General features: G+C 44.3%; 1 protein-coding gene across 1 annotated transcript in view; it reads left to right on the top strand.

The window, feature by feature from the left end:
- RICTOR (RPTOR independent companion of MTOR complex 2) overlaps positions 1-24,481 on the top strand; it is a 291,482-nt gene that overhangs the window by 44,078 nt on the left and 222,923 nt on the right. Inside the window, exon 3 of the mRNA XM_063961244.1 lies at positions 20,039-20,136. Coding sequence (XP_063817314.1) covers positions 20,101-20,136 — 36 coding nt within the window. The 5' untranslated portion in view covers positions 20,039-20,100. The remainder of the gene's footprint in view (positions 1-20,038; positions 20,137-24,481) is intronic.

Genomic DNA, 24,481 nt, shown 5'->3' with positions numbered 1-24,481 from the left:
TTCACAACACTGCCTCAGACTCTGTCCCTCTCTCCTGTGCCCTCTGGAATGCCAGAGCTGTAACAAACCCATGACCTCTTCATCTCCAACTCCCTGCATCTCCTAGTCATCACTGAAACCTGGATTGCACCCTCTGACACAGTTTCTTCTCCTGTTGCTCTCTCTCTGCTGGAGGACTCACATTCTCACATACCCCCCGACTTGAGGGTCACCGTGGTGGTGTCCTATTACCCTTTAGTTACACCTACCAACTCGTACCTCCAGAACCGTCCTTCACATTCTCTACATTCAAGGTCCATGCTGTATGCCTCTACCAACCTGCTGATCTTCAAGTTGCTGTCATTTACCGTTTCCCTGGCATTTCCGACAACTTTGCTTGCTGGCTTCCTCTCTTCTGACATTCCTTGTATTATCCTAGGCGCTTTCAATATCCCTATCGATATCCCCACTAAATCCCCTGCCTCTAAATTTCTTAACCTCACCTCTTCACTTGGTCTCTCCCAGTGGACCCCCTACCATGTGAATGGGAGCTCACTGGATCTGGTTTTCACTCACCATTGTGACATTTCTGATTTCTCCAACTCCCCATTTCCCCTCTCTGACCACCACCTGCTCTCTCAACTTATCCCTCTCTGCTTCCCCATCTCTACCTCCTAAGGCCACCATCACGAAGCGTAACATTGAGGCTATTGACACCACATCCCTATCCTCCCTGTTTGACTCACTTCTCTCTCTTATTCTCCCTCTCGTGCCGTGAATAAACTACTTCCCTGTACAGCACATCCCTCATTTCTGCTCTTGACTCTCGCTCACCCTTGCAGATCTACACCTCAACCCTGACACACCAAATGCACCAGATATTTTTAAATTTGCTCACTGCTGAGCGACAGTGGAGGAAATCACGCTCTTTAGGCAGACTTCCTCCATTTCAAATTTATGCTCTCGTCCTTCAGTGCTGCCCTTTTCCTCGCTAAACTGTCAAACTTCAAGAATCTCATCTCCTACCAGTCTTCTAATACCAGTCTTCTAACTCCCGGCACCTCTTTGCCACTGTCAACTCCCTCTTCCCACCCCCACCTCGTCTCCCCTCTAACTGTCTGCCACTTATTTCACACCCAAGATTGACTCCATACATCAGGACATCACATCCCATCAGCAACCAGCCACCTCCTATCCCTTACCACCCCTGCCTATCCCTCTCACCAACTCTGACATCTTTCTCCCACGTATCTGGTGAGGAAGTCATGGCCTCATCCGTTCCCCCCCCCCCCCCCCCCACACCATCTCTACACTTGACCCTATCCCCTCCTGCCACTCTCCACCTCACTACAAAAAAACTTCATACGGGCTCTGAAGACCCACTTCTATACCAAACCCAGCCTAATCTCATTCTAACCCTTTGTTCTATGCTCACTGTCTACCCCTTCTGTGTCACCCCTGTCTGTCTGCCCCTCCTCTTTGGAATGTTAGCTCTCACGTGCAGGGTCCTCAACACTTGTGCTTATCTTTCGCTTGCTTAAACAGTCTTCAACGGCGCCAAATCCCGTGGTTTTCTGCCACCCTGATACTTAAGTCTGTGTCGTCTGCTGCTGTAGATACTATGCTTATTTACCCTGTACTTGTACTATATTGTCTTCTACTGTAAGTCACTATTTTCCTGTTTTGATAATTTTGTTTATGTACTATGTAATTGGGCACTGCGGATCCCTCGCCATATAAATAAAGGATGATAATAAATTATATAAATGAAGTTGAATAGAAATACTTGACATTGTATTAGTCAGTCAACAATGTTAGCTGAAGATAGTTCAACAATGCCTCAGCGGTTTTTAAAGTGTTGTCAGAAGACATGACATAAATTCTTCCAGTTGGAGTTATAGGGTCAATTTTGCATCATTTATCAGACGTATCCATAGTACATCAGACTTCCATGGATAGAAGAATGATGGTGGAGGTCCAGGTGGATGAAGGAAGGTCACATCAGCCTTCATCTTCATTCTTGTCCATCACATAAGCAAGCCACCGGATATATAACTTTATGTATGGGCAGTAGAAAATATATCTGGAATTAATTTGACGTTCACATCACAAGAAGACTATATTGAGTCTGAAACATTTTGTAATTGTTTCAGCCACTCAGTAACTATTCTGGGAACACAACAGTATCATGCTTTTATACCTGTTGATTCAAGTACATAAAAAATATCTGTGAAAATCTTTTTTAAAGCTACATCATCATATACGGTATTAGTTACAAAAATCTCTAGCAAGCTCCAGTTGACATAAATGGCTATATATACGTTTATATATCTAGCATAATTAGGAGAGCTTCTATGGCGATTTGAAAATATGCTGGTTGTGCGTTTTTGACAGATTTTTGAAAACGTTTCATAGCCATATTTTGGAAACGGCATGAGATATTTAAATACTATTTAGTATTTTTCTTAGACTACATATATACTCTCCATATTTGATCAAAATCTGAGCTGGGGAGGTAAAATCCGTTGATTTGACACAGCTGGTATCCGTATCTATTTGACATTTAGGAGACTGCAATCCTATATATTCTGAATCAGGCTAGCAAATTTACGTGATTGCAATCATATGGTCCCGGCGCTATTCAATTTGGTTACACAATAAGTCTGAGAATGCCCGTTCTCCCGTTCTAAACGGTGTTTTGTCGGGAGAACCAGCGTTCTCCGACTTAATTGCCCAGCGTGATGCTGTTTCCACTGCACTGGGGGCAGAAATCAGCATTGTGCCAACACTTCATCAGGTGTCTCTGGGCTCTCAATTGAATAGCGCCGGGACATCCTTCCCGGCGCTACTATTAACATCGCAGTCAGTTGATTCGAGCCCTTTATGTACAATATGCAAACACGTTTGTTGCAATGTTTCCTTATATACATTAATCGGGGATGATGAATAAATCCTGTTTTTAGCCAGAGATTGCTATAAATGATGGTTCCCAGCTTGCCCTCTGAGCGGGCTGTGGGTATTTGCATCGGGCTGGGCTATTTAGTGAAAGGTGGCGTGAGAGCAAACACATCCTTCTGAGTAGTTGTTTAGCTTCTGCTTGCTAGGAAATGTAGCTGGTAAATGGATGAATGGTAATTACTTCTGCAGCTCTGCAAACTTCATCCTGCTCCTGTCATCCTGTAAATAGGAACTCTGAGGGTAAAGTCATCCAGTGTGCAGTGATCCGTGTAATCATCATTCCTCTCTTTAAAAGGAAAAGACAGTGAAATTGTTCCACCCACCCCCATCCCCTGTCCATTTGATTTTCCACTTAGATTCAGTTTCATAGGGCTTGTAATGACACTTATTTACCCAGTTGCAAATTGCAATTTGATAGAATTAATAATAATATTAGAGTGTTTGTTTACAGTGTAAAATATTGTAACATGAGAGCTGTTGTATTGTTACATGGTAAAGGCTAACTGTACATACGCCCCTTCTCATGTACATCCTAAACTAAATTTACTAATCTAAAGACTTGTGTGAAGGGGTTTGCCAAACGCATCCTGTGTGAAGATTGGATGTACGAGTATCCATGTTTAATTATTGTTTCCCGTTTTATTAAGAGATTGTCATTCAGATGCAATTTATGTAAGGTTTTTCTATTGGGATTTAATTTGCTTTTTTGCTAAAAATAGTTAGAACGTAAAAACATGAATGAGTGTCATACTGGCAGTCTTTATATTTACTGCCCAATACAATAGTATCACAAAGCAGGTCTTTATCGTTCATATCATACAAAAGATTTTGTATACGTTCATTGAATGCGACAAAGGGCCGGTCACGAACTAGCCGAATGGAATTACATTCAGCGTCTCACATATTATATGTATGTTCTTTACGTTGAGCATTTTTATATTTATTTTATTACCAGTTATTTATATAGCGCACACATTTTCCACAGCGCTTTACAGAGAATATTTTGCCGTCAGTACCTGTCCCAGTGGGGTTTACAATCTATAGTCCCTAGCATATGTATATCACACAGAACCATGCTATGGTTAATTTAGCTTGGAGCCAATTAACCTACCAGAATATACAGACTCCATACAATTAGTGCCATGGTGGGAACCTAACTCTCTCTCTCTCTCTCTCTCTCTATTTATATTTGATAATTAGTTTTATATATATACTAGCTGGCGTACCCGGCGTTATCCAGGATTTTAAGAATGATGTTTACAAAAAGCAATTTAAATATTAAACACAGTATAAATAATATCCTGTGACATTATCGATTTTTTATAGTTTCTTATATAGCGCAGCACATTATGTATCTCCTGATATACTCTGTGCTGCTGTGGGACCGTGCTACTTCCACTATATAAGTCTCAGTGTGTGGGTTTGTGCTACCTGCATTCCCCACCTCACATCATGTCACTGGCCCTGTCATCACTGGCATATCATGCATGTCCTGATATACTCTGTGCTGCTGGCCCGGTATCCGGACTCCAGGTCGACACACCTTAGGTCGACATGGACAAAAGGTCGACAGGAACAAGGTCGACATGGAAAAAGGTCGACATGAGTTTTTTACAATTTTTTTTCTTTTTTTGGAACCTTTTCATACTTAACGATCCACGTGGACTACGATTGGAACGGTAATCTGTGCCAAGCGGAGCGAAGGCACCATGCCCGAAGCAAGGTGAGCAAAGCGAGCCATGCACTAATTTGGGTTCCCGGTCACTCCACGAAAAAAAACGACAACAAAAGAACATAAACTCGTGTCGACCTTTTTCCATGTCGACCTTTTTCCATGTCGACCTTTTGTCCATGTCGACCTAAGGTGTGTCGACCAATTGGCGTCGACCTAAGGTGTCTCGACCTTTTTGTTGTCGACCTGGAGTCCCAGACCCGCTGGCCCACCCCTAGGGGTGCTAGTGGTATGTTACACCCACAGTGTTTGTTCCCAGAGTGTAAGTCAGGTGTGTACCAAGTTTGTTGTAAATTGCTGCAGCCATTACACAGTTTTGCTGTCGGCTGACATACTCTGTGCTGCTGTTCCAACGCTAGGGGTGTGTTACCTCCACAGTGTTTGTTCCCAGAGTGTAAGTCAGATGTGTACCAAGTTTGTTGTAAATTGCTGCAGGCATTCCAGAGTTCTGCTGTCTGCTGAAATACTCTGTGCTGCTGCCGCACCCCTAGGGGTGTCTTCCCCGCACAGTGTTTGTTTGTTCCCACATTGTAAGGCATATGTGTACCAATTTTTGAGTACATTGCTCCAGCAATTCCGGAGTTATGCTGTCTCCTGATATACTCTGTGCTGCTGTCTCCCCCCAGGGGTGCTAGGAATTTCTAATTGTTTTAGTTGTCCCTGTCGTGTTTTAATACGCTCATATGTAAAATTTCATGATCTTGCGCTTGTAAATTGTGGATTTGTAAAGAAAGACAGAAGGACATATTTTCGCTTTTACAGTGGGGCAAGAAAGTATTTGGACAGCCACCGATTGTGCAAGTTGACCCACTTAAAAAGATGAGAGGTCTGTAATTTCCATCATAGGTACACTTCATCTGTGAAAAACAGAATCTGAAAAAAAAAACCCACAGGAAATCACATTGTATGATTTTCAAACAATTTACTTGTATATTCTTGTGGAAAATAAATATTTGGACACCTACCAAGCAAAAAGATTTCTAGCTCTCACAGACCTGTTACTTCTTCTTTAAGAAGCCCTTCTATCCTCCACTCATTACCTGTATTAATGGCACCTGTTTGAACTGGTTATCTGTATAAAAGACACCTGTCCACACCTTCAAACAGTCAGACTGCTACCTCTCCACCATGTCCAAGACCAGAGAGCTGTCTAAAACACCAGGGACAAAATTGTAGAGCTGCATAAGGCTGGGATGTGCTACTCGACAATAGGCAAGCAGCTTGGTGAGAAGAGATCAACTGTTGCCGCAATTATTAAAAAATGGAAGAAATACAAGATCACTGACAATCTCCCTCGACCTGGGGCTCCATGCAAGATCTCACCTCGTGGGGTATCAATGATCTTGAGAACACTGAGGAATCAGCCCAGAACTACTCGGGGGAGACCTGATCAATGACCTCAAAAGAGCTGGGACCACAGTCACAAAGGTTACCATTAGTAACGCACTACGTCGCCATGGATTGAAATCGCACAGCGCCCGAAAGGTCCCCCTTGCTTAAGCCATCACATGTCCAGGCCCGTCTAAAGTTTGCCAGTGACCATCTGGATGATCCAGAGGAGGATTGGGAAACTGTAATGTGGTCAGATGAGATCAAAATAGAACTTTTTGTTATAAACTCCACTAGCCGTTTTTGGAGGGAGAAGAATGATGAATGGCATCCCAAGAACACCATACCCACTGTGAAGCATGGGGGTGGAAACATCATGCATTGGGATGGCTTTTCAGCAAAGGGGACAGGACGACTGATCTGTATTAAGGAGAGGATGAATGGGGCCATGTATCGTGAGATTTTGGGCACAAACCTCCTTCCCTCAGTAAGAGCATTAAAGATGGAACGTGGCTGGGTCTTCCAGCATGACACTGACCCCAAACACACCGGCCGGGCAACTAAGGAGTGGCTCCGTAAGAAGCATTTCAATGTCCTGGAGTGGCCTAGCCAGTCTCCAGACCTCAACCCAATAGAATATCTGTGGAGGGAGTTGAAAGTCCGTGTTGCCAGGCTACAGTCCTAAAACATGACAGATCCAGAGAAGATCTGCATGGAAGAGTGGGCCAAAATACCTGCTACAGTGTGTGCAAACCTGGTCAAGAACTACAGGAAACGTTTGACCTTTTTTTTCCCCCAAGATTCTGTCTCTCACAGTTGAAGTGTACCTATGATGGAAATTACAGACCTCTCTCATCTTTTTAAGTGGGTCAACTTGCACAATCGGTGGCTGTCCAAATACTTTTTTGCCCCACTGTATATAGTAGATATATATATATTTTTTATTAATATACAATATTAAAATGTATCCATATAGAGACAGGTCCGCAACACTCCCAAAAAAGAAAAGTCTGTATCAGCTGTAATTTGACAAATGAAGCAACAAGAAAAAAAATCTGGTTACACCTACCTATATCTGTACAAATATTAGTCAAGTGTGTACAATTTAAAATAGATGTATTTGTTCATAATAAACTATTATCTGGGAAGCTAGCACATTAAAATCCTTCTAAAAGCAATGCATAAATCCCAAGTGCGCAATTATATACTTAGAACAATGTAGCCAGCAATGTTGCTTATAAGATCGTAGCTGTAAAATGTATAACCTGATTCACAATAAAAAGAATCAAAGTTCTTGAAGCTCTGTATCCCTTTTAGAAGCTTCTAAGGTAGGGCTCAACAAATTCCCATGGTCCAGGTGGCCATGGCCCCTATATTTTGCTGCCTGGCGACCAGATTATGCGACCAGTGGAGATTCAAAGGCATGCCTGTATTGAAGCGGGATTATTTCATGAATGTGCTGAGTGTCCGTCCCGACCTGCGCCGGCTGCTGTGCCGGTCCGTCCCGACCTGCGCCGGCTGCTGTGCCGGTCCGTCCCGACCTGCGCCGGCTGCTGTGCCGGTCCGTCCCGACCTGCACCGGCTGTGGGGGAATGTGTGACCAGCGAGTGGCTGTGGAGGGGAAGTTTGTCACTAGGTACACCCTTAGTTGTGTGGCTGTGGGCTTTGGTTGGGGGCTTAGCTGCTCATCAATGTTTCTGCTGTGGGGAGGGTTGGTTGTTGTTTTGCATCGGCGTAGCTGCACAACAATGTGGCCATGGATGGCTTGTTGTGTGACTGTAGGGGTTGGTTTGCCCGGATGTGGAGGGGGGTGATGGCGTGGCTCTTGCACTTTCATCTTGGCTCCTAGATGTTAGAACAATTTGTCTAGCCCCGCACTAGACATTATTATAGTTGGTCTTTTGAGAATTGTTGCCTAAACACACCCTCTTTCTATTTCCCTAGTTACATTATATCTTTATATTAATTCATATTAATATTGTTTACTGTAGTTTTTACATCCCTTCATATCTGGCAGATCTACAACTATTTTATGCAGTCTTGAAGCCAGTGGTGGCTCCAGAGGTGGGGCTGCAGCAGTCTCAAATTCAAATATGGGAGCCACTGCCACGCCAAATACTGCCAAACATCACCAGCCGGGACTCACTGGCAGTGGATGTGTCTTCCCTATTTTAATTTTGGACTGTGCTGCAACCCCACCTCTGGAGCCGCCTCTGTTTGAAGCTAATTATTATACTATCAGTGCTAAACTGAGAGCAACTTTAGAGCGTTTGTCAGCTGAATGGGACGTGCTCTGAAAGGTTGAACATGACTGCCTATATCAGGGGTGGGGAATGTCCGGCCCGCAAAGCCAATTAATCACCTAACAGAGGGAGATGCTGGGCGCGCCTGAGATTGTGTTACCAGCGGGTGCCAGCTCTTCCCCTCAGCGGCAGCCGAAAGCCGGAGCTCACTCCTGAGCTCCGGCTTCCGGCTCTGACAGTGTGCAGCTTTGCGCTATGAGAGAGACGTCATGACGGTGTGCAGCGGTCCGGAAGCAGGAGCGGGGCTGGTGAGTATTGTGTTGGTTTTTTTAAATGTGTGTGTAACAGGCGCTACTAGAGGGGGCACATCTAATGTGACATAAGAAGTGACTGGGGGCACATCTAATGGGGCATAAGAAGTGACTGGGGGCACATCTAATGGGGCATAAGAAGTGACTGGGGGCATATCTAATGGGGCATAACAAGTGACTGGGGGCACATCTAACGGGGCATAACAAGTGACTGGGGGCACATCTAACGGGGCATAACAAGTGACTGGGGGCACATCTAACGGGGCATAACAAGTGACTGGGGGCACATCTAACGGGGCATAACAAGTGACTGGGGGCACATCTAACGGGGCATAACAAGTGACTGGGGGCACATCTAACGGGGCATAACAATTGACTGGGGGCATATCTACTAGGGGCATATGGTAACTACTGGGGGAACATGTACTGGGGGCATAACTACTGGGACATATCTACTGGTGCATAATTACTGGGGGCAGGGTAATTTTTAAGTTGATAGTTTTTGTATGGCCCCCGAAGAATTTTATAAATATCCAAATGGCTCTTGGTAGAAAAAAGGTTCCCCACCCCTGCTATAGGGGTTGCTTCAGTAAGGCTTAACACTGGTTTTGCCTATTATATTGACCATAAATAATTTGAATTGGTCCTAGACTACCAACCTAGGACACCACTACAAGTTCCTAGAGACAACCCAGTTTGGGAACCACCGAGGGAATAGATGTTTGTATGAAGATCATTTTGCAGTAATCCTTCTGCTGTTCCATGACTTTAGCGCTGATTTCTTTTTTGGTCCAGTCATGTGCCGCGGTCAGTCGTTGGTCAAGTCCTAGGAAGCAGGTCAGATTCTCTACCGCAGATCACATCCAGCACTGTTTCATCACTTTTTATTTAAGGATACTGGTTTTTAAGTGAAAATAGATTAAAACTGTATGATATTATCTCCACTGTAGTTGTTTAGAATGTTTAACATTTGTTTAGGTGGTCTCATAGGACTTGTATTTCTCTATTTTGCACAGAAACAAAGTATGTGTCATTGGAACCCTTACCACAGAGTTATCACATACTCCTGAGGTGTCAGTAATCCTTGTGGACTTTATATAAATATTTTATGCAGTTCACAGTATGAGCTTACTATCTTCGGAGTGTTAGAGAATTAATATAACTTTTTATTTTTTTTTGGTCAGATTATTATTTTTTGTAAATTATTTCAAAATCTAACTACCCTTTTTGTTATTTTCCCCCTTAGCGCACTTTAAATTTTTTTTATAAAGGAGAACATATTCTAAAAGCATTTACAGAGTAAGACCATTTTTCTTACTGTGTAAGCTGCAGAACTAGGTGTCCTGTTAGTTGCTTTTCATTTTACCCTTGTATGTCTTACTGCCATGTTTTACTTATTGCACAGTGTAATCTATGTAGTGCGCCCAACATGGCTGCCTCGCCTGGTACTCTCTTAGGATAAGTAATACATGGTTCTGAACTCTCCTGATATTTTTGTCTCCCTAAATATGTGTAATTTCTTCACCTTTTGAGAGGATTTATTAATAAAATAAAGACAACTTCAAGCAAAATATATTTAAAAAATTAAATGTGTATTTTTATTTTAAATAAAATGCTGCCTGTTTTTCTTCTTCTTCTTCTTCGTCTTCTTCTTCGTCTTCGTCTTCTTATTACTATTTGTTATTATTATTATTATTTACTCTGCATTCTAAAATAGAGGATTTCGGACTAAGATTGGTCCAGTAATCTTACAAACTTGTCCTATAAGAGGAACAAGATGGCGGGAGCCTCATGACTCATGAAGAGTTATCCTTCAGCACTCAGGAGAGGAAAAACCCCCTTGTGGAGGAAACCTCTGGGGACCCATGGCTGAAGGACTGCCCATCCCTCTAGGCATTAAGAGACTATGCAGAGTTTGCCCAGACCACCCACCCACCAACTAACCTTGCCCTAACCCAGTCATCCCATCTGTCACCTCAAATCTGCTATTTTGACCTATTTACCCGGTCGGAGAAAAATGAACCTACACGTAATGGTGAGAGAGTGAAAAGAGAGAGCAAGAGATGAGTGGGGGTGAGGGGGGAGGGGGACAGTCATAACCACCATAGCATTCATTTCTGACACTAACAGGGATTACAACTGTACAAATGTAGCCATTCTCGTCGTGGCTACATCGTATAGCGGTTGTGCCTTTTTAGGCGCGACCGCACCACGTACATCTGGACGTCTAAGACCTGTCTGTGCCCCATACGCATGTATGGGAGCGGCAAATGCCGCAGCTCGGCACAGCTAGGCACAGGTGCACATAGCAGCGTTGAGGGTGCACGTTTCCCTCAGATGTAGCCATGATCAGCATGGGTACATCTGTATATAGTATTGGATAAAAAATAGGATTTTAATTACCTACCGGTAAATCCTTTTCTCGTAGTCCGCAGAGGATGCTGGGGTTCATATTAGTACCATGGGGTATAGACTGGTCCACCAGGAGCCATTAGCACTTTAAGAGTTTAATAGTGTGGGCTGGCTCCTCCCTCAATGTCCCTCCTACCAGACTCAGTCTAGAGACTGTGCCCGAGGAGACAACATACTTCGAGAGAAGGAAATACACAGATAGTGGCGAGATACATACCAGCTCACACAACAGGCAAATCCGGCTAACATGTCGGAAAACTCAGCAACGGCTGAAACAGTACTGAAACAGTAAATAACGTAGAACTTACCTAGGAACCAGGCAGTACTGAACTATAAAACCAATGCAGGAAAACGAAGCGCTGGGCGGGCGCCCAGCATCCTCTACGGACTACGAGAAAAGGATTTACCGGTATGTAATTAAAATCCTATTTTCTCTTACGTCCTAGAGGATGCTTGTGTCAATATTGGTACCATGGGGATGTACCAAAGCTCCCAGAACGGGAGGGAGAGCGCGGAGGCTCCTGCAAGACTGCTTGACCAAACTTGAAGTCATCAGAGGCCAAAGTATCAAACTTGTAAAACTTAGCAAACGTGTTCGACCCAGACCAAGTAGCTGCTCTGCAAAGCTGTACAGCCGAGACATGGGAGGCCATGTCTATGTGAGGAACCCCCCACCAACCGGTTACCTCCTCGAACACCTCCGGATGGAGGCCCCACTCTCCTGGATGGAGATCGTGTCTGATTAGGAAGTCTGCTTCCCAGTTGTCTACTCCCGGAATGAAGATTGCTGACATCGCCACCACGTGTCTTTCTGCCCAGAGGAAGATTCTTGACACCTTTGACATTGCAGCCCTGCTCTTCGATCCGCCTTGTCGGTTTATGTAGGCCACTGTGGTCACGTTGTCCGACTGCACCTGGACAGCCCGATCCTGTAGAAGGTGTGCTGCTTGCAGAAGGCCATTATATACGGCCCTTAGCTCCAGGATGTTTATTGGGAGAACGGATTCTTGATTCGACCACCTTCCTTGGAAGGTTTCCCCCTGAGCGACTGCTCCCCAACCTCTTAGACTTGCATCTGTGGCTAGAAGGATCCAGTCCTGAATTCCGAACCTTTGGCCTTCCAGAAGGTGTGGTAGTTGTAGCCACCAGAGGAGCGAAATCCTGGCTTTCGGTGACAGACTTAACTTCTTGTGCATATGTAGGTGAGATCCCGACCACTGGTCCAAGAGATCCATCTGAAAGGATCTAGCATGAAACCTTCCGTACTGCAGAGCCTCGTAGGAGGCAACCGTCTTTAAGGAGGATGCACTGATGAACCGATACCCGGGTAGGCTTCAAGACATCCCGGACCATTGTTTGAATCACCAATGCTTTCTCCACTGGTAGAAACACCCTCTGCACTTCCGTGTCTAGGATCATCCCCAGGAAAGACAGCCTCCTTATCGGCTCCAGATGAGACTTTGGAAGGTTCAGGATCCAACCATGCTCCTTGAGCAGTTGTGTCGTGAGAGCAGTGGATCTTAACTTCTCCCTGGATGACGCCTTGATCAAGAGATCGTCCAGATACGGAATTATGTTCACCCCTTGCTTGCGGAGGAGAACCATCATCTCTGCCCTAAATTTACTAAGGTGGGAGATTTATAGAACTGGTGATGTTGCCCATGGCAACCAATCAGATTCTACTTACCATTTATCTAGCTGCTTCTAGCAGATAATAGATATAATCTGATTGGTTGCTATGGGCAACATCACTAGTTCTAAAAAAATCTCCCACCTTAGTAAATTTCCCCCATTGTATCACAATATTGGAATATAGTATCATTCATTTAGCGCCCCCAGATCTGTATATGAATATATATATATATATATATATATATATATATATATATATATATATATATATATATAGTAAAAACATGAGCCGCACAACACTGTAGGTCAGGGCTGGCCAAACCAGTCCTCGAGATCTACCAACAGTTCATGTTTTCCAGTCCTCCTGGAGATCTGTAGAATTGTCAGTTAGGAATGAATGCAGCACACCTTAATTAGTAATGACTACACCTGTGGACTAGCTAGGTGGTCTGGAAAATGTGAACTGTTGGTAGATCTCGAGGACTGGTTTGGCCAGCCCTGCTGTAGGTATCCACCGACGGGTGCCAGGTCAAAACACTATTCAATATACAAACAACCCCACCATGAGGCTCCAGCTGGGGCTATGTTGTAGATGAGACCAGCACTCCAAGTGTAGTCAAACGTTTTTATGCCATTTTATATCACATCACAAAGGGTTTTTCTGTGCAAATTCAGCAATTAGTAAATGTAACATTTTCAAATATCAAGTATCTCACGTCCTGTGTGTGCTGGGGATATGCATTCTACCCAGCAGAATCTCCCAACAGCCGTTTCGGCTACCGCCGTCGTCAGGTGAGCTGACTCTATTCCAAAGGGCCCTAGGTCACCTAGCTTAGCTTCTCACTCTACTTAGGGCTCCTCCTTTGAGGTAAAAGCGTAAATTTTTTCGCATAACACTTAAGGTCACCGGGAGAGCTGTCGGTAGCCTTTACACAACCAATAAGCAGTTGCTGACTATCAAGCTTTCCTTTAATGCATTTAATAGTCAAAATATGTATGTCTCCTTTCCTCCTATTGCTCTCTGAGAGGTTCGGCAATGTTTAGTTCAAGTGACAGGTTAACCTTTGATAATTACTATCCTCTCCTGACTGGAAGTAGGTTGGTTAAGTACTTATATCTGATATATATATATATATATATATATATATATATATATATATATATATATATATACAGGTTGAGTATCCCTTATCCAAAATGCTTGGGACCAGGGGTATTTTGGATATCGGATTTTTCCGTATTTTGGAATAATTGCATACCATAATGAGATATCATGGCAATGGGATCTAAATCTAAGCACAGAATGCATTTATGTTTTATATGCACCTTATACACACAGCCCGAAGGTAATTTTAGCCAATATTTTTTATAACTTTGTGCATTAAACAAAGTGTGTCTACATTCACACAATTCATTTATGTTTCATATACACCTTATACACACAGTCTGAAGGTCATTTAATACAATATTTTTAATAAGTGTGTGTATTAAACAAAGTTTGTGTACATTGAGCCATCAAAAAACAAAAGTTTCACTATCTCACGCTCGCTCAAAAAAGTCCGTATTTCGGAATATTCCGTATTTCGGATATTTGGATATGGGATACTCAACCTGTATATATAAAAGGGCAAATACCACTGACTCATCACAAAATCTCCCGAACCATAAAGCTGCACTTTTTTGCCAGTGGCAGTTTTAGAGCAGTCCATTATTCAAGTAGGGGAGCCACACTCAGCGATGTTTGACAGTGTTTAGGGATGGCAGTTAATGTGGCTCCCCTAATTGAATAATGGGGTGCTCTGCAACTACCACTGCAAGGAAGTCCAGGAACAGAGAGAGCATTATGCCCTCCCCCCTCCATGACTCTGTATCACCAGCACCATGCATTCTTTATAGTCCTAGCTGGGTGGGCTGTCTTAACTCAGAATCAGAATCAGCTTTATTGGCCAGGTGTACTCACGTACACTAGGAATTTTTTGTGGTACAATGCATCGCCAAGCAGCAACATGAAGGGGGAATACATAGCATACGAAGGGGGAAGAACATAGCATACATTACACACATTACATGTATGAGTTGATACTGCACATTGCAACTGTACAATAGACTCAACATATTAGACATATTGTACACGTAGGACTAAACACAAAGGCTGCTTGGCAGAGCAGCACCGAGGCAGCCATCCGCGGCGCCAACTAGAACTCAAACAATGCACATAATACAGAAGATTTAAGTATTACATCAAAAGATAAACCACACAGACAATAAAGACAGAAAGCATAATGCAGGGTTGGTGTAAGCATTTTGGGTAATAACCTCCAGGGGTTGTGTATTCCACCCTCACAAGGTACCAGGTGCGGCAGCCATCTTAGGCGCACTGCGTAGGATTACCCAGGGTGGAATAGTCCACCCCTAGAAGAGAACACAAAACGGGGAGATTGCAGAGTCCTTAGGTTCAGAGTAGGGTTCCAATAAAACCATCAGTCCATGTATTTTTCATCCCATCCACAAGTTTACCAGATAAGGCAGCCATGTTAGGAGCACTACGAAGGTTACACAGTGGGAGATGAGCCATACAAGGGCCAAATGCATTCACGGGAAAACTGACACGAGTGTAGGAGTATGCTATACCCTGCATGGAAAGATCCAAATGAAGCACACCCTGCCCATGGAGGAACCATCCGAGGCAGCCATGTGAGGCGCACTGTGTAGGTTACTGCTGGCAGGGTGTGCAACCAATGGAGGTACACATTACAGGAATAGCACACAGTGGGGGGAAAGTACCCTGTAAGAAGAAAGAAGAGAGAGACACATTTGCAGGAAAACATTAATTTGTGAAAATGATAAATGTCCTGGTCTCATGAGAGCAGTGCGGGTGGGTGTGAGAGTGTGGGGAGCAGTGCGGGTGAGTGTAAGAATGTGGAGTGCACACTAATGTCTAATGGAACTGACCCAGCAAAATCTGGTCCTGATGCGCACGCCCCTCAGTTCCCTGCTCAGCTTGAGGGGTGGTCTTGGGGGCAGTCATGATGTTCTTGGACAGAGAAGTAGTAGGCATTGGTCCTGGTGTTCTCAAGGCAGAGGTGAGGAGAGGCCACATGATGGTCCTGAGTTGCAGTGTTTGGGGAAATTGTTTTATTTGGGATTGTAGTCCAAATCCAGTTCAAACTCCGGTTCTCTCCTCTGTGAAATCAAAGGGGGGGGGGGGGGGGGAATTATCTCAACCCTTTTAACTTCTTTGATGCTGGAATTTTTAAAAAACCCTGCCTACATCACAAAAGCAAGCTGTAGTCCAAATGTCAAGTTCCTGGTCCATATGGTTCAGGAAATTTTGTGATGAGTCGGTGGTATTAGCCATATTATATATATATATATATATATATATATATATATACACACACATACATACCAAAATGTGGGAAAAGGCATCATAGGATGGGATTTTTGTGCAGTAAATTTTGTCATACCCCTTCCCCTCGAAGCATGCGTCTTATGTCCCTTTTTAAAAAAAAGAGGGGGGGGGGGGGGGGGGAGACAGCAATTCTCTTTCTGGCACAAGGCACCAAAAAGTCTAGTTACGGCTCTGATTGCCAATGCCTTCCTAAGCTGGTATCAACTTTTCTATTTTATTGAAATATTGTTCCCTTCTCAATCCAGTGTAATCCAAACATTGGCACTCACAGGTAGGAACTTGTCTGCATGTAATGACTTGCAAGGTGATCGCTCCACGCATGTCACCCTTCCAGTTTATGGTGAAAGTAATGTCAAAAAGTTGAGTGTGTAAGGAAGTAAATAAGACGTGTAAAATAGTATATTTTTTCTACATTCACATCAGCTTTTTCTTTAAACAGAGCAGCACATACTGATAAATCTGTAGGACAGTGTACAATACACATCTTTGGGGATCGTATCATATATACATATACATATATGCCACCATAATGGCGAGTGATAGGTCTAGAGATAAAAAGCTCAAAGTAAGTTCAGATTTAGGAGATGCAGTAAGGTCTATGGGCCTAATTCAGACCTGATCACTGGGCAACGATTTTTGCTGCCCTGCGATCAGATAGTCGCCGCCTACAGGGACCTGCGCCCCGCCTTCCGGCTCTGACAGTGTGCAGCTGTGCGCTATGAGAGAGACGTCATGACGTCTCTCCTATAGTTCCGAGGAGCAGGTGGCCAGGCGGTGTGCAGCGGTCCGGAAGCAGGAGATGGGGCTGGTGAGTATTGTGGGTTTTTTTTTAATGTATGTGTGTAAGCGACGTAACTAGAGGGGGCACACCTAATGGGGCATATTTAATGGGGCATTTCAGGTGACTGGGGAGCATATCAAATGGGGAATAACAACTGACTGGGCTCATATCTAATGGGACATAACAAGTGACTGGGAGCATGTCTAATGGGGCATATCAAGTGACTGGGGGCATATCTAATGGGGCATATCAAGTGACTGGGGGCATATCTAATGGGGCATATCAAGTGACTGGGGGCATATCTAATGGGACATATCAAGTGACTGGGGGCATATCAAGTGACTGGGCTCATATCTAATTGGGACATAAGTGACTGAGGGCATATCTAATGGGACATAAGTTACTGGGGGGATATCTAATGGGGCATAACTGCCTGGGGACATAACAACTGACTGGGAGCATATCTAACGGGGCATAACAACTGACTGGGGGCATATGTACTGGGGTATAACAACTGACAGGGGGTATAACTACTGGGACATATGTACTGGGGGCATAACTACTACTTACTGGGTGCGGGCTAATTTTTAAGTTGATAATTTTTGTATGGCCCCCGAAGGATTTTATAAATATCCAAATGGCCCTTGGTAGAAAAAGGTTCCCCACCCCTGGCCTATATATAGCCTATATAAAGCTGATGTGATAACTGGTAGCCAAGTTTCATATAATTTGTGCATGCAGACCTCATCAGGGATGTCCTTTGTCTCTTTATTTGTGATTGTATTGTAAGTCACTATATATACAGTTTGTTAGGCATCTATCTACCAAAGGTGGAGGAAAAGATAGTAAGGTCCATAAATATTGGGACATCAAAACAATTCTGATATTTTGGGCTCTATACACCACCACAATGGATTTGAAGTGAAACAAACAAGATGTGCTTTAACTGCAGACTTTCCACTTTAATTTGAGGGTATTTACATCCAAATCAGGTTAACGGTGTAGGAATTATAACTGTTTCTATGTGTCTCCCACTTTTTAAGGGACCAAAAGTAATGGGACAGACTAAACAATCCTAAATCAAACTTTCACTTTTTAATTCTTTGTTGCAAATCCTTTGCAGTCAATTACAGCCTGAAGTCTGGAACGCATATACATCGCCAGACACTGGGTTTCATCCCTGGTGATGCTCTGCCAGGCCTCTACTGCAGATGTCTTCAGTTCCTGCTTGTTCTTTGGGCATTTTCCCTTCAGTTTTGTCTTCATCAAGTGAAATGCATGCTCAATCGGATTCAGGTCAGGTTATTGACTTGGCCATTGCATAACATTCCACTTATTTGCCTTAAAAAACTCTCTGGTTGCTGTCGCAGTATGCTTTGGGTCATTGACCATCTGCAATGTGAAGCGCCGTCCAATGAGTTCTGAAGCATTTGACTGAATATGAGCAGATAATATTGCCCGAAACACTTCAGAATTCATCCTGCTGCTTTTGTCAGCAGTCACATTATCAATAAATAAAAGGGAACCAGTTCCATTGGCAGCCATACATGCCCACGCCATGACACTACCATCACCATGCTTCACTGATGAGGTGGTATGTTTTGGATCATGAGCAGTTCCTTTCCTTCTCCATACTCTTCTCTTCCCATCACTCTGGTACAAGTTGATCTTTGTCTCATCTGTACATAGGATGTTGTTCCAGAACTGTAAAGGCTTTTTTAGATGTTGTTTGGCAAACTCTAATCTGGACTTCCTGTTTTTGTGGCTCACCAATGGTTTACATCTTGTGGTAAACCCTCTATATTCATTCTTGTGAAGTCTTCTCTTGATTGTTGACTTTGACACATATACACTTACCTCCTGGAGAGTGTTCTTGATCTGGGCAACTGTTGTGAAGGGGTATTTCTTCACCAGGTAAATAATTCTTCTGTCATCCACCACAGTTGTTTTCTGTGGTCTTCCGGGTCTTTTGGTGTTGCTGAGCTCTCCGGTGCGTTCTTTCTTTTTAAGAATGTTCCAAACAGTTGATTTGGCCACACCTAATGTTTTTGTTATCTCTCTGATGGGTTTGATTTGATTTTTCAGCCTAATGATGTCTTGCTTCACTGATAGTGACAGCTCTTTGGATCTCATATTGAGAGTCGACCGCAACAGATTCCAAATGCAAATGTCACACCTGGAATCTACTCCAGACCTTTTACCTGCTTAATTGATGATGAAATAACGAGGGAATAGCCCACTCCTGTCCATGAAATAGCTTTTGAGTCGATTGTCCCATTACTTTTGGTCTCTTAAAAAGTGGGAGACACATATAGAAACCATTTTAATTCCTACACCGTTCACCTGTTTTGGATGTAAATACCCTCAAATGAAAGTGGAAAGTCTGCAGTTAAAGCACATCTTGTTTGTTTCATTTCAAATCCATTGTGGTGGTGTATAGAGGCCAAAATATGAGAATTGTGTCGATGTCCCAATATTTATAAAGCGAAAATTTGTCTTTCTATACTAATCCACAGTTTACAAGCTATGATCGTGACATTTTACATACGAGCATATTAAAACACGGCCGAGGCAACTAAAACAATTAGAAATCCCTAGCACCCCTAAGGGGGGAGACAGCAGCACAGAGTATATCAGGAGACAGCATAACTCCGGAATTGCTGCACATTCAATCTGGTCCGGCCCCGCAGGTGTGGCTGGGATCGTGCAGGATTGCACAAGATACATTGTATGCAAAAGGACAGGGAGGCTGCCGGGGGTGATTGCCTGCGACATGTCAGATGGACATGTCGCAGTAGTGTATGGGGCCCTTCAGTTTCAGTTATGTGGTGCAGAGCAAGGTTGTGCTTCTGTTTGGCCCACATTTTATGATTGGCAGTCACCATTGACAATAAATAGTTTAATTTGGTCCTGGACCTCCACCCATAGCACTCGCACTTGCAAATGGCCCGCAGCGCCCAATTTGGGAATCACTGGTCAAGTGTAATCCATTCACTGGATATTGTCTGTATATACCTAAACTGTTATCCCTTCAATGTTAATAAAAATGTCATATTCTTGGTCTTGGCTGAGAGAGGTTTTCCTAAACGCTGTAGAACATCTAAAACCGATTAGATGTTAGTCTATATTGAACGCCTCTCCTTGCAGTTTGGCTTTGGGTTAGGAATTTAGACGATCCAAAATCATAACCATGTTCTAGTATTTATTTATCATGTTTATTAATTGTATGTTTGCGTTTGTTTTCTTCAGAACCAAGTGATAACCTCAGAGAAATTTTGCAAAATGTGGTCAAACTTCATGGAGTCTCAAACATGCGGAAGTTGGGTCACCTGAACAATTTTATTAAGGTAGGAGCCTTCATGTTTATTTGTGTGGTCACAGGTACGTAACAAGCCTAGACGGCAGAACTGTAAGGTCCGATATTGCTGAGAGGTCTGTACCCATGGCCTAATCTTCCATATTATACCATGTGGCCGTAATAAGAATTAGAAACGATTTGCTTTTATTTGCTCCGTATGTTTAACCCATGCAAATGTTTCACCATGTTCATAACCTCTTTGCTGCAGGCATACCAAACAGCCCCTCTTGGCATGCCAGATCCCGTGAGCGTTGGGAATCTTTTTTCCCAAAAATGCGTCTTAGGCGCAGCGCGATGCGGCTAGGACGCAGCAGGAGATTGTGCTGATTAGTTTATTTGGCGACTTTGTTCAGTTGTCTAAAATGCTGTTTTCATTATTTATTTATTTATTTGGTTACAAATGCTTATTTCTTATTTATTCCCCCCCCCCCCTTCCCGTGGTTTTTTTTATTTATTAAATGCCACATTTGGCGTTAAGTATAGCTGCAAAGGTGACACCAGCCTTGGATCAGGTAAGACAGACCAGCAGCGGTGGCAGTCATGCCGGGACTTCCTAAGCTGGTGGGATCAGCTGTGCGGCTGGCAGGAAGCCTGAAGGGCCAGGCTACAGCTGTCATTAGCTGGAGCTCAACAGCGCTGGAAGCCGAGCCGGGAATTCTATCGAAAAAATCTGTTTAGGGGACAAAGTACAGCTCCTACTCATTTTCAATGTTTTGGCTGTTTGTGTTTGCTTAAAATGTATTCAGCACAAAAGGATTGACAAGAAGGTCTTTGTTTCATGTCTGCTGAGGTATCTCTTAGCTAAATAAGCATGTAGATTCTGATCTTGTTCTTACCTAACGTTGTCACTAATGGGTGCCTGACGGGTGATATTCAGTTGTTTTGTAGTGATGTGCACCGGAAATTTTTCGGGTTTTGTGTTTTGGTTTTGGGTTCGGTTCCGCGGCCGTGTTTTGGGTTCGACCGCGTTTTGGCAAAACCTCACCGAATTTTTTTTGTCGGATTCGGGTGTGTTTTGGATTCGGGTGTTTTTTTCAAAAAACCCTAAAAAACAGCTTAAATCATAGAATTTGGGGGTCATTTTGATCCCAAAGTATTATTAACCTCAAAAACCATAATTTACACTCATTTTCAGTCTATTCTGAATACCTCACACCTCACAATATTATTTTTAGTCCTAAAATTTGCACCTAGGTCGCTGGATGACTAAGCTAAGCGACCCTAGTGGCCGACACAAACACCGGGCCCATCTAGGAGTGGCACTGCAGTGTCACGCAGGATGTCCCTTCCAAAAAACCCTCCCCAAACAGCACATGACGCAAAGAAAAAAAGAGGCGCAATGAGGTAGCTGTGTGAGTAAGATAAGCGACCCTAGTGGCCGACACAAACACCGGGCCCATCTAGGAGTGGCACTGCAGTGTCACGCAGGATGGCCCTTCCAAAAAACATTCCACAAACAGCACATGACGCAAAGAAAAATTAAAGAAAAAAGAGGTGCAAGATGGAATTGTCCTTGGGCCCTCCCACCCACCCTTATGTTGTATAAACAGGACATGCACACTTTAACCAACCCATCATTTCAGTGACAGGGTCTGCCACACGACTGTGACTGAAATGACGGGTTGGTTTGGACCCCCACCAAAAAAGAAGCAATTAATCTCTCCTTGCACAAACTGGCTCTACAGAGGCAAGATGTCCACCTCATCATCATCCTCCGATATATCACCGTGTACATCCCCCTCCTCACAGATTATCAATTCGTCCCCACTGGAATCCACCATCTCAGCTCCCTGTGTACTTTGTGGAGGCAATTGCTGCTGGTCAATGTCTCCACGGAGGAATTGATTATAATTCATTTTAATGAACATCATCTTCTCCACATTTTCTGGATGTAACCTCGTACGCCGATTGCTGACAAGGTGAGCGGCGGCACTAAACACTCTTTCGGAGTACACACTTGTGGGAGGGCAACTTAGGTAGAATAAAGCCAGTTTGTGCAAGGGCCTCCAAATTGCCTCTTTTTCCTGCCAGTATAAGTACGGACTGTGTGACGTGCCTACTTGGATGCGGTCACTCATATAATCCTCCACCATTCTTTCAATGGTGAGAGAATCATATGCAGTGACAGTAGACGACATGTCCGTAATCGTTGTCAGGTCCTTCAGTCCGGACCAGATGTCAGCATCAGCAGTCGCTCCAGACTGCCCTGCATCACCGCCAGCGGGTGGGCTCGGAATTCTGAGCCTTTTCCTCACACCCCCAGTTGCGGGAGAATGTGAAGGAGGAGATGTTGACAGGTCGCGTTCCGCTTGACTTGACAATTTTCTCACCAGCAGGTCTTTCAACCCCAGCAGACTTGTGTCTGCCGGAAAGAGAGATCCAAGGTAGGCTTTAAATCTAGGATCGAGCACGGTGGCCAAAATGTAGTGCTCTGATTTCAACAGATTGACCACCCGTGAATCCTTGTTAAGCGAATTAAGGGCTCCATCCACAAGTCCCACATGCCTAGCGGAATCGCTCCGTGTTAGCTCCTCCTTCAATGTCTCCAGCTTCTTCTGCAAAAGCCTGATGAGGGGAATGACCTGACTCAGGCTGGCAGTGTCTGAACTGACTTCACGTGTGGCAAGTTCAAAGGGCATCAGAACCTTGCACAACGTTGAAATCATTCTCCACTGCGCTTGAGACAGGTGCATTCCACCTCCTATATCGTGCTCAATTGTATAGGCTTGAATGGCCTTTTGCTGCTCCTCCAACCTCTGAAGCATATAGAGGGTTGAATTCCACCTTGTTACCACTTCTTGCTTCAGATGATGGCAGGGCAGGTTCAGTAGTTTTTGGTGGTGCTCCAGTCTTCTGTACGTGGTGCCTGTACGCCGAAAGTGTCCCGCAATTCTTCTGGCCACCGACAGCATCTCTTGCACGCCCCTGTCGTTTTTTTAAAAATTCTGCACCACCAAATTCAAGGTATGTGCAAAACATGGGACGTGCTGGAATTTGCCCATATTTAATGCACACACAATATTGCTGGCGTTGTCCGATGCCACAAATCCACAGGAGAGTCCAATTGGGGTAAGCCATTCCGCGATGATCTTCCTCAGTTGCCGTAAGAGGTTTTCAGCTGTGTGCGTATTCTGGAAAGCGGTGATACAAAGCGTAGCCTGCCTAGGAAAGAGTTGGCGTTTGCGAGATGCTGCTACTGGTGCCGCCGCTGCTGTTCTTGCGGCGGGAGTCCATACATCTACCCAGTGGGCTGTCACAGTCATATAGTCCTGACCCTGCCCTGCTCCACTTGTCCACATGTCCGTGGTTAAGTGGACATTGGGTACAGCTGCATTTTTTAGGACACTGGTGAGTCTTTTTCTGAGGTCTGTGTACATTTTCGGTATCGCCTGCCTAGAGAAGTGGAACCTAGATGGTATTTGGTAACGGGGGCACACTACCTCAAGAAATTGTCTAGTTCCCTGTGAACTAACGGCGGATACCGGACGCACGTCTAACACCAACATAGTTGTCAAGGCCTCAGTTATCCGCTTTGCAGCAGGATGACTGCTGTGATATTTCATCTTCCTCGCAAAGGACTGTTGGACAGTCAATTGCTTACTGGAAGTAGTACAAGTGGTCTTCCGACTTCCCCTCTGGGATGACCATCGACTCCCAGCAGCAACAACAGCAGCGCCAGCAGCAGTAGGCGTTACACGCAAGGATGCATCGGAGGAATCCCAGGCAGGAGAGGACTCGTCAGAATTGCCAGTGACATGGCCTGCAGGACTATTGGCATTCCTGGGGAAGGAGGAAATTGACACTGAGGGAGTTGGTGGGGTGGTTTGCGTGAGCTTGGTTACAAGAGGAAGGGATTTACTGGTAAGTGGACTGCTTCCGCTGTCACCCAAAGTTTTTGAACTTGTCACTGACTTATTATGAATGCGCTGCAGGTGACGTATAAGGGAGGATGTTCCGAGGTGGTTAACGTCCTTACCCCTACTTATTACAGCTTGACAAAGGCAACACACGGCTTGACACCTGTTGTCCGCATTTCTGTTGAAATACCTCCACACTGAAGAGCTGATTTTTTTGGTATTTTCACCAGGCATGTCAACGGCCATATTCCTCCCACGGACAACAGGTGTCTCCCCGGGTGCCTGACTTAAACAAACCACCTCACCATCAGAATCCTCCTGGTCAATTTCCTCCCCAGCGCCAGCAACACCCATATCCTCCTCATCCTGGTGTACTTCAACACTGACATCTTCAATCTGACTATCAGGAACTGGACTGCGGGTGCTCCTTCCAGCACTTGCAGGGGGCGTGCAAATGGTGGAAGGCGCATGCTCTTC

Source organism: Pseudophryne corroboree, chromosome 1 (genome assembly GCF_028390025.1).
Source record: "Pseudophryne corroboree isolate aPseCor3 chromosome 1, aPseCor3.hap2, whole genome shotgun sequence".
Classification (NCBI taxonomy): domain Eukaryota; kingdom Metazoa; phylum Chordata; class Amphibia; order Anura; family Myobatrachidae; genus Pseudophryne; species Pseudophryne corroboree.
Note: the sequence above shows the minus strand (reverse complement) of the source record. Positions and strands in the feature narration are given on the sequence as shown.